This window comes from Hemicordylus capensis, chromosome 2, assembly GCF_027244095.1.
Source record: "Hemicordylus capensis ecotype Gifberg chromosome 2, rHemCap1.1.pri, whole genome shotgun sequence".
Lineage (NCBI taxonomy): Eukaryota > Metazoa > Chordata > Lepidosauria > Squamata > Cordylidae > Hemicordylus > Hemicordylus capensis.
Genome location: NC_069658.1, coordinates 247881360 through 247892107, shown reverse-complemented (window position 1 = coordinate 247892107; position 10748 = coordinate 247881360). Strand labels below are relative to the sequence as shown.

The 10748-nt window shown below is 49.2% G+C and overlaps 1 protein-coding gene across 3 annotated transcripts in view; it reads right to left on the bottom strand.

The window, feature by feature from the left end:
- Positions 1–569: 569 nt before the first annotated feature.
- The window catches only part of LOC128342602 (zinc finger and SCAN domain-containing protein 2-like), a 33590-nt gene continuing 23411 nt past the window's right edge, over positions 570–10748 (bottom strand). For all 3 annotated transcript variants that reach the window (XM_053290090.1, XM_053290091.1, XM_053290089.1), the window contains 3 exons: positions 8053–9000; positions 4699–4825; positions 570–2151 (listed from right to left, as the gene is read on the bottom strand). In XM_053290090.1, coding sequence (XP_053146065.1) covers positions 827–2151; positions 4699–4825; positions 8053–8835 — 2235 coding nt within the window. In that variant the 5' untranslated portion in view covers positions 8836–9000 and the 3' untranslated portion in view covers positions 570–826. The remainder of the gene's footprint in view (positions 2152–4698; positions 4826–8052; positions 9001–10748) is intronic.

Genomic DNA, 10748 nt, shown 5'->3' with positions numbered 1-10748 from the left:
AGGCCGACACCGAGTCTGACTGACACTACTGAGCCTGACTGAGCCTGGCTGAGCCAGGTTTGAGCACACAGCCAGGCAGTCACATGGAGGAGGCAGGGGTGCTGATTGACATGCCTCTCCCTCTCTTCCTGGAGAGGTCTCAGCCTGAGAGAAGAATCCTCTGATTGGAAGCCAACAGCATAGAATGCTTAATAAGGGAGGTGGGAGGACTCTGCAAAACCCCTTACGAGGCTTCAAAGAACCCCCAGGGATTCTAGTACTCCTAGTTGAAAATCCCTGTTCAATGTCAGGGATTATGGATGTCAGCTGCAAACCTATGCATTTTTACTTGGGAGTAAGTCCCATTGAACACAGCAGGAGTTATTTCTGAGTAAACATGCAGAGGTTCAGGCTAAAAGGCGATGCGCTTTCCAAGTACTTTGCAAGGAAGTCCTATTGAACAAAGTGGGAATGACTTCTGGAGTAAACCCTACATAGGATTGGATTCCAAGAAAGTATGGGTGATCTATATACACACCGGGTAGCAGGGTGTGAGATAGAGGGGAAATTCAGAACACACAAAATCAGAATACAAACCAAACACTCCGATTTCCGGAACAAAAAAAGCTCACAAAACAACATATCATATTGTGAAACAAATTTTCAGCTGGGAAACACTTTGCTGTCTGTGGTAAGGGGACTGTCTGTGATCCTTGGTCAAGCCCTGAGAAAAACAAACAAGTTTGGTTAATCGAATCCAACGTTCTGCTGCCTCTGTATTTTTTCTGTTTCTAAGGGGAAACCTGAAAACCAGAAGTTAAGGTTTAACCTCTTCCAATTAGAAAAGTTAAAGTTTTTCAGCCATATGGGTTCTCTCATGCTTCGTGAGCTTTGATCTCTGACTGTAGCTTTTCCCACACGCTGAGCACTGGTATGGCTTCTCTCCAGTGTGAGTTCTCATATGTAATGTTAGCCCCGAACTCTGACTGAAGCCTTTCCCACAGGCTGGACAAGCGTAAGGCCTCTCTCCAGTGTGGGTCCTCTCGTGCTTGATAAGGCCCGAGTGGTGCCTGAAACTTCTCCCACAAACCGAGCACTTGTAAGGCTTCTCGCCCGTGTGAGTTCTCTCATGTGCAATGAGAGTTGAGTTGTGGCCGAAGGACCTCCCGCATTCTGAACAGGTGTACGGTTTCTCTCCCGTATGAGTGATTTCGTGCCTCACAAGGTCCGAGCTGCGAAGGAAGCTCTTCCCGCAGTTGGAGCACCGGAACGGCTTCACTCCAGTGTGGGTTCTCTCGTGCAGGATAAGGTTGGACCTCTGGCTGAAGCTTTTCCCACAGTCTGCACACTCGTACGGCCTCTCGCCTGTGTGGATTCTCTTGTGGAAGCGAAGGCCCGAGCTCTTACTAAAGGTCTTCCCACAGGTCGGGCACTGATGAGGCTTCTCCGGGGGGTGGGTTCTCTGTTCCGGGGCGGGAGGGCTGCAGCCCTGGCGGAATCTTTTCCCACACTCGAAGGGCATATACAGCTCCTCTCCAGTGTGGGTTCGCTCATGTTTCATAAGACTCGAGTAAAGACTGAAGGCCTCCCCACAGGTTAAACAGGTGTAAAGCTGCTCTGCTGCACATGTTTTTTTGCGTTTCGGCTCTTCATCAGCGTTTTCTCCACAATCGGAGCATTTGTAAAGCTCCTCCCCTGCGTAGCTCTGCTCACCCTCAGCGGGGCTTGTGCCACGACGGAAGCTTTTTCCACAGCTCAAACAGCGGCACAACTGCTCACCCACGTGGGCTCCGTGCAAGGTCCCAGCAAGGTCAGCACTCCGGCTGGATGTTTCCCCAGAGTCCGTACGTTTATGAGGTTTACCCTCTGCATCGATTAAGAACTCCGAGTCATCTTCGAAATCGCTCCCATCCTCTTCACAGGGTCGGGGGCTCTCCAACGGGGGTCCGGCCAACACGTTGTCGGGTTCGACTGCCCCACTCTCTCCCAAGATAGGCTTCCCTACTCTTTTGCTTTCCTGCTTCCTCTTTGGCTTGTGCTGCTTCTTGGAGACTCTTCCCAGCTTCAGACACAGAGGTGTGCTTTTTGTTCTTTTTTGTCCATCAGTGTCTGCTGGCTTAGAATTTCCTAGCAAAGAAGCCTCCTCATTTTCACTTGGTCCCTCATCATGATCTGTAAAAACGCAAACAATGAGAGAGGGATAAGTGAGGGTCATGGCCTGCTGGGACCCTTTCTGCTTACCAGTAGAAAATCTATCTATCCTGTTTTACTAACATTGTGCCATGACTGAGCATGGTGCTCCCTATCCTAATGAACTTACACAGAGCACTACCAGTCCCAAAAGCCAGATGGCTGATGAGGAGCATCTTTGCCACTCATCTGATTGTTGTCCCTTTCCATGCTTCTGCAGGTGCCCAGATGTTTTTTGTTTATTTATTTATCATATCTCTATACCACCTGATATAGACATCTCTAAGCAGTGTACAAAGTTAAAACATAACACATGTAAAACAGCTGAAATTCACAAAACAAGTAAAAACAATTTCAGTAGATAAAAACATATGAATTTTTTTAAAAAATCAGTTAAAAGCCTGGGAAAAGAGGTGAGTCTTGAGGATCTTCCTAAAAGCAAGCAGAGGAGATGCTCTTATTTCAACAGGGAGCATATCCCTGAGCCCTGGGGCAGCCACAAAGAAGGCCCAGTCCCAGGTCACTACCAAATGAGCCAGCGTTCTCCAGATAACTGGACCTCTCCCAATGATCTTAATGGGCGGCAGGGTTCATGACAGAGAAGGCGCTCTCTTAAATACTCTGGACCCAAGCTGTTGAGAGCTTTGTGGGTAATAACCAGCACTTCATATTTTGTACGGAAACATATCAGAAGCCAGTGCAATTCTTTTAAAATTGGTGTTATATGGTCCCTTTGGGTTGACCCAGGAACCAATCTGGCTGCTGCTATCTGTACCAGTTGTAGTTTCCAAACTATGTGCAAGGGCAGCCCCATATAGAGTGCATTACAGTAGTCAAGCCTAGAGGTGACCAGCATATGTACCACTGTACTGAGGTCATTTACCTCCAGAAATGGATGCAGCTGGCTATCAGCCGAAGCTGATAAAAAGCACTCCTGGCCACTGCCTCAACCTGAGAAACGAGAGAGTTGTGGGTGCAGGAACACTCCCAGACTACATATGTTGGACCAAAAGCCACTGTGGCCAAGGATGATGGGAGTTGTAGTCCAACATCATCTGAGGACCCAGATATGCGAACCCCTAGAATTGTTGGCTTTCTCTGTGGGCAATCAAAGCTTGCCCATGGAGTTATGGCTCCTCCCCTGCCCAAATTAATTAATTATCAGTCTGAACTCAACTGCCACCTCTGAGTCCATATTCACAATGACTGGCAGCCTCTCTTTTAACATCTCAGGCAGACAGAAGTCTTTCTCAGCTCTAATATATATATATATATATATTAAAAATTCTCCTGGGTGTGCCCAGGAGAAATGCGTCCCGGCAGCCCAGCTGATTGGCTGGGCTGCAGGGGGCGCCTGATTGGCTGGCAGCACACCCAGGAGAATTCGCTTGCTGGGTGGCTGCGGAGGCAAGGCGGCGGGCCCAGGGCCGCGGCGGCGGAGCCCAGCGAGGCGGTGGGCCCAGCAAGGTGGTGGCGGCCCCGGCCGTGAGGCGGGGCGAGGCGGCGGGCCCAGCGCGATGGCGGCGGGCCAGGCCGTGGTGGCGGGGCCCAGCGAGCGGCGGGCCCAGCGAGGTGGCGGGGCCGGGCCCGGCCACGGAAGCGAGGCGGCGGGACTGGCCGGGCCACGGAGGCGAGGCGGCGGGACTGGCCAGGCTGGGCCCGGCCGCGGAGGCAAGGCGGCGGGCCTAATGGCGGCACTCTGGGGCCGGCCGCGGCATCGGCGGCGGCACTCTGGGGCCGGCCAGGCCCGCTGGCGGCGGCGGCTGCACTCTGCCCCGCCGGAGACGGGGGGCGGGAGGAGAGAGAGAGGTAGCCTGGCCTGGCCGGGCCCGGCTGCGGAAGCAAGGCGGCGGGACTGGCCGGGCCGCGGAGGCGAGGCGGCGGGACTGGCTGGGCCCGGCCGCGGAGGCGAGGCGGCAGCGGCCGCACTCGGCCCCCGCAGGGCAGCGGCGGCCGCACGGGTCAGCTAGTATATATATATATTTTGTATAACCCAGAATAAACAAATAAATAAAATAAATGCCTCTTTCTTAATAAAGTTCATATACTTCGAATTGGCTTCAGTCTGATTTAACAGGTTCTGGAGGGTTACTTGCAAAACTCTTCCCCATGTGCTTGTAAGGAATGTTTGCTAATATTGAGTTGTTTCTGAATAATATATTGTCTAGAACTGGGTTGTGTGGACTCTGGCTGTACAGTGTCTGTAAGTCCCAAGCCAGAGAGTTCTAGGTTGTTGAAGCCGCATCTAAGCCTGGTCAGTGGCTTTAGATCAATCTTCAACTGGTGGCAGTTTACCTCGAAGGAGCGGCATTGCTCCTAGATTTGGGATCAGAGCAATCTCTCTACTGAGGGTAGATCCCTGGAAAGCACAGAGTCACCCCCGTTTTGTCACAATGGTCTTTCCCAGCCCTACCTGGAAATGCCTGGGATTGAAACTGGGACCTTCTGCATGCAAAGCAGATGTTTTTCCACTGAGCTACAGTCCCTCCCCTATTCAGAAAGGAGCATTCCCCCTCTTTCCCAACTTACCAATCATGCAGTTTTCTCTGTAGCTTGCTTGCTCAGCTCCTCTGTTAAGTTGCGTCTGTCTGGAATCCAAGAGAATCTGCTCATCTTTGGAAGAATTCACAGCTCCCTCCTCAAACAGCCCCAGCACCTGAAACAACAAGGACCCCACTATAAGGACAAGGAACACTTGAGAAGGTGGACACTACAGGCCAGAGAGTAGGTTGACTATGATCATCTCACCCCTCTGCTGATGTTGCAATACTGCCAAGAGATCACTTATATGATGGCATTGTAGCAATGTCTCCATTTAGTAAGACATCATTGATTTCCTGTATAAATCTGCTGTTAGAACCAGATCTACATCAACTATACAAAGGCTTTTGATTGTGTTGATCATGATAAGCTCTGGAATTGCCTCAGAGAAATGGGAAGATCATCACATCTCATCCAGCTTGTACAGTCGCCGTACTCTGATCAAGAAGTCACGGTAAGAACGGCATATGGAGATACGGAGTGGTTCAAGATTGGGAAAGGCACTCGTCAAGGTTGAATCCTGTCTCCCATACTATTTAATATGTACGCAGAAATGGTTATGAGAAATGCACATTTTGAAGAATCTGCTATTGGAGTGAAAATTGGTGGTAGGAATATTAACAACCTTCATTACGCAGATGATACGACATTGCTCACGGAAAGCAAGAAAGATCTAGAATGGTTAATTTTAAAAGTTAAAGAAGAAAGTGAAAAATTTGGATTGCACCTTAATATCAAGAAAACAAAGATAGTGACGACTGCAGAGAATACACAAGTCAGAGTGAAGATCAATAATGAGATAATTGAGGTAGTAAAGGAATTTATTTTTCTTGGCTCTAAAATCAATCAATGTGGTGACTGTAGCCCTGAGATCAGAAGGCACATAACATCTGGAAGAACCGCAATGATCAGCATGAGTAAAATTTGGAAGAGCAAAGATATTAGTCTCCTAACCAAATGCAGATTGGTTAATACAATAATATTTCCAATAGCCACATATGGCTGTGAAACTTGGACTTTGAAGAAGGCAGATAGGAGAAGGATGGAGGCTTTTGAGATGTGGTGTTGGAGGTGACTGTTGCGTATCCCATGGACAGCAAGAATTACAAATAAGGACGTTTTAGATCGAGTTAAACAAATAATATCTCTAGAAGCTAAGATTACCAGACATAGACTGACATATTTTCGTCATGTCATGCGAGCTGACTCACTCGAAAAGACAATTATGCTGGGGATGATCAGCGGGAGAAGGAGACAGGGACAGCCTTGTACTCAGTGGCTGGATATTATGAAAAATGACACTAGAATGACCATGGCAGACGGCATGGAGTGCAGTGATCCACGGCGTGACCGAGAGTCGGACACGACTGAACAGAGAGAGAGAGAGAGAGAACGAACCAGATCTTAAATTCAACTATAGGTGTCTTCCCAAGTCCTGTTTAAAGACAAGGGCGAGGGCACAGAGGGGCACAGCCAGGGTTCCTGTAACAGGGATTCCCAGATATTGTTAACTACAGCTCCCATCCTCCTCTGTTGCAATGGCCTTTGGCTGGGGATGATGGGAACTGTAGTCAACAACATCTGGGAATCCCTGTTACAGGAAAGACCAGACACTGATCTTGTGTACAGTGTCTCAGTGCACACGCAGAAGTCCAGCCCCATAAGTGTGAGGGTGATTGGTTCCGTGATCTGAAGGCTGGGGCACTTTAGGCTTCTGATCACTGAAACGGATGCCATCATGTTTATGGCATGTACCTCTTCAGACAAATGGCATAACTGGAGAGGTTTCTAAGTATATCAGTGTCAGGGCAGGGCTTCTGGGTGCGCTCTGAGATGCTGTATATGAGTACAGTGTTCCTCCCCCTACCACATTTTTTTTTAAAATGTCTGAGGAGGGCTCCAATAGTCAGAATCTCCCCACAACACTATAACCAGGGGTCATCCCTGCAACTGATTGTCAGGAAATTTAGGAATGACAAAAGGAAGTACTTTTTCACACAGTGCGTCATTAAACTATGGAATTCTTTGCCACAGGATGTAGTAGTAGTGGCCACCAGCTTGGATAGCTTTAAGTGGGGCTTAGACAAATCCATGAAGGACAAATCTATCACTGGCTATTTGTCTTGAGGGCTACAGGCCACCCCAACCTTAAACGGCTTGGGTCCAAAGCACCTGAGTATAAGGCAGCCATACTTTCATATGTATTGGTTGCTGCTCTGTGCTGTGGTTTGTTTTTATTATAATTGTTCACATTCCTTAATTATTTTAACTGGGTAAGAGAAATTATGAGAGAAAGGAGAGAAATTATAGTAAAGGTGTAATGGCTAGCATGCCCCACTAGGGCTTGTGGGACCCAAGTTCCAATTCTCACACAGTCATAAACACAGTTTGGGTTACCATGGGCCAGTCACTCTCTCTCAGCCTAACTTATCTTGCAGGGTTGCTGTGAGGATAAAATGGGGAGCAGTTATGCACACCATCCCTAGTTCCTTGGAGGAAGGGCAGGATAAGAGTTTGTTACATCTTCTATATATTTAATCCTCTAAGGCATACACATGGCTAATCCCATGCGTGGCAGCTCCTGCGAGAGTTTAGAGAGCTGCTGGATAAGCTAGCCACAGGACGGGTGGGACATGGGAGAGGGGGAAATGGCGGCAGTGGTAGCAACCGGCCAGTTGGCCGGCCAGGGTTGGGGGGGCAGCAACAAGAAAATGGCAGTGGCGGCGGCGGGGACAGGGGAAGAAGGAGGCAGCAACAGATGGGTGGGGGAAGGAGGAGGCAGCAACAGGCGGGGGAGAAGAAGGAGGCGGAAACAGGCAGGCGACAAAACAGCGACAGCAGGGGGCGTGCAGCAATAGGCAACGAACTAGAGGTGCAGATGCTCTGTGCCTGGCCCAGCTAGTTAGTAAATAATGTACACAGGTCACAAGTTCCTTGGAGGAAGGTCGGGATAAGAATTTGTTACATTAATAAAGCATGTACACAGGTCACAACAAGGAATACACTACTGGTGGGGGGAGGAGGACCATAGCTCAGTGGAAGAGCATCTGCTTTGCATGCCGAAGGTCTCAAGTTAAATCCTCAGCATCTCCATGTAGGGCTGGGAAAGACCCATCTGAAACTTTCAAAAGGTGCTACCAGTCAGTGTAGACCAAAGATCTGACTCAGTACAAGGCAGCTTCCAATGCAATTCTATTCAGCTTTCCCCAGTGCACAATTCAGGGGTGTGTGTGTGTGTGTGTGTGTGTGTGTGTGTGTGTGTGTATACGCACATTAGTGGGTTTTTTGGTTTTTTTAATTCAGCCCTGCTTACACCTCCATTTGCCCACACATAAGTCTCACCTGCTCCTCCTGCCTCTCATCCTCTCCCTGCCTCAGCAGGAACTCCTCTGCTAGGGCCACTGCTTGGCCACAGGTCTCCGGTCCCACTTCCCTGACCCAGCTCTGCATTTCCTGAGGCAGGATGGCCTGGAACTGCTCCAGGATCACCAACTCCAGGATCTGCTCCTTGGTGCGTCTCTCTGGCTTCAGCCACTGGTGGCAAAATTCCCGGAGCTGGCCGCAAGCCTCTCGGGGCCCTTCAGCCTCCTCGTAACAGAAGAGCCTGAAACGCTGGCGCTGCCACTCTCGACAGCTGGCTTCCCCTCGCAAGATGGCGGCTTTCATTTTCCCATAGCTATCTCGGATGTCAAGGCTGCCTAAGGCCTCCTCGGCTTCCCCAAGGCCAGGGCCCAGGCGCGTTACCCAATGGCTGGCCTCATCAGCCCCCTCAAAATGGGCCAGAAAGGCCTTAATATCCCCCCATGGCACGGTGGGCTCTGTCAGCTCTGGGTTGCTCCAGCTTGAATGGGTTGCCTGCTTTCTCGTTGGAGGCGCCTGAGACAGGGGTTCCTGACTCTGGGGCCGACTCTCCTTTGGTTCCTCTTTGACCTGCGAGGCTGTTACCCTTTTCAGAATTCTCCTCACACTCCCTGAATGGAGGGTTTTATGAGGTACTTTCCCCACGCTTTCCAATCCCTCTTCTTGTTTGGGGCTTGCTGGGCTGTGCTTGTCCATTTGTTCTCCTGGCTGTTCCCCTTGATCCACAGAAACCTGGCCTCCCACAATCCTTTGCTTGTCAGCCATTTTCTTTCCCAGACTAAGGGACGCTCTTATCCAGGCCGTCTCCACAATTCTTCTCCTTAACCACAAACGTGCAGTCTTCTCTGCAGCTTTCAGCCTTGGGGCGGGTTCTTCAAACAGGTTGGTCTGGGAACCGACACGGTCCTCCTAGGGATGCCTGAGGCCTTTCTGGAGAAGAGAACACAGAAATTGAATTAAACTACTGTATTATGAAAACGGAGGGAATCCCAAAAAAACTTCTCTCCCTGATCAGCCCAGGCAATGCAAATCCTTATATGCCACAAGCAGAGGAAAGATGCCGCGGAGGAAGACAATTACAGATCAATATACCTCCAGACTGTGCAAATGAGCCAAGCCACGTGCTGGAAAGGAAGATATACTCAATTCCTTTCTGAACCCAGATGCAGCAGTCATTCTGCACATGAGCTCTGTGGACCTCGGGAGCTAATCACACCATGCTTGACAGCAGGGAACATCCTGCAGAACACAAACGGGCAAAGAAGCAGTGGGGTGCAGACAGAGGGAAAGCTTGAGGAGCAACTGCAATTTTTTCATGAGGGGAGGAAAGAAAAATATGTTTTGGGGACTGAAGCTAAGGATAGGTTGAGTGGTGAGAGGAGGAACTCCTCAAAGATGTTTAGAGAGAGATCTGCACCCTTTGAAGCAGCACCTGATAACTGGGCGCCACTTTTAAAGTGGTGGTTGGCTGATATTTAGTCAGGGGTGAACAACTGTCCTTGCCCAACCCCAGCACAGTATCTCTTCAGTGGCAGTTGCTGATGTCTCCATTGTATTTATTTTTAGTCTGCTTCTTGAATGAAAGAAGGCTTATATGATCTTCATGTATATGTCTGCAACTGTGTCTCCGTCCCGCTAATAACTTTTGTATTTATAGTGAGATGCAGTGTTCCTTCCAACAGAGATTCCCGGATGTTGTTGACTACAACTCCCAGAATCCCCAGCTGAAATAGCTTTTGCTTGGGGATTATGGGAGCTGTAGTCAACAATATCTGGGAATCCCTGTTAGAGTAAGCACTGATTAGATATAAACCAAATTCACAGCACATGGAAGGGCATTCTAAGGCACCTCATTTCCACACATACACACACGCAATATGCCATGTTGGTTCAAGATGGCAGCCACTCAAATAATAGGCCACACCCCTCTGTACCCCATGTCCAGACAATTAGACATAAGGCAAATTCACAGCACACAGGAGGGGTCCTAGGTAAGAGCCATCATGAAGTAGGATCAAGAAGTAGGCTTCATTAGTTAAACTTGGAACTAAGAACATAAGAACAACCCTGCTGGATCAGGCCCAAGGCCTATCTAGTCCAGCATCCTGTTTCATACAGTGGCCCCCCAGATGCCTCTGAGAAGCCCACAGGCAGGGGGTGAGGGCATGCCTTCTCTCCTATTGTTGCTCCACTGCAACTGGTATTTAGTGGCACCTTGCCTCTGAGGCTGGAGGTGGCCAAAGCCACCAGACTAGTAGCCATTGATAGACCTGTCCTCCATGACTTTGTCTAAGTCTCTTTTAAAACCATTCAAACTAGTGGCCATCACCACATCTTGTGTGAAAAGGTGCTTCCTCTTGTCGGTCTATTTGCTAAATTGTGAGTCCTTTTGGAAAACGGAACCATCTTATTTTTCTGTTACAGACCTTGACAAATCCCAAGTGCCAGGGAGTCATGGTGCCTAGACTAGGATATTCAGAGATAGAATTATTTAATTTAAAATGTTGATTTGTCCCAGGCAGCCCATGTACCCTCCCCCTCCACCATGTCCATCACGAATTCTGGTAATTTTGTCAAGTGTCCATTGTCTGGCTCCTACATTTTTGGGCTGGCTCCTAGATCAATATACAGTTTAGGTTTATTCTATGAAAACCACTTTGGGAAGCTTTTCTTGAATG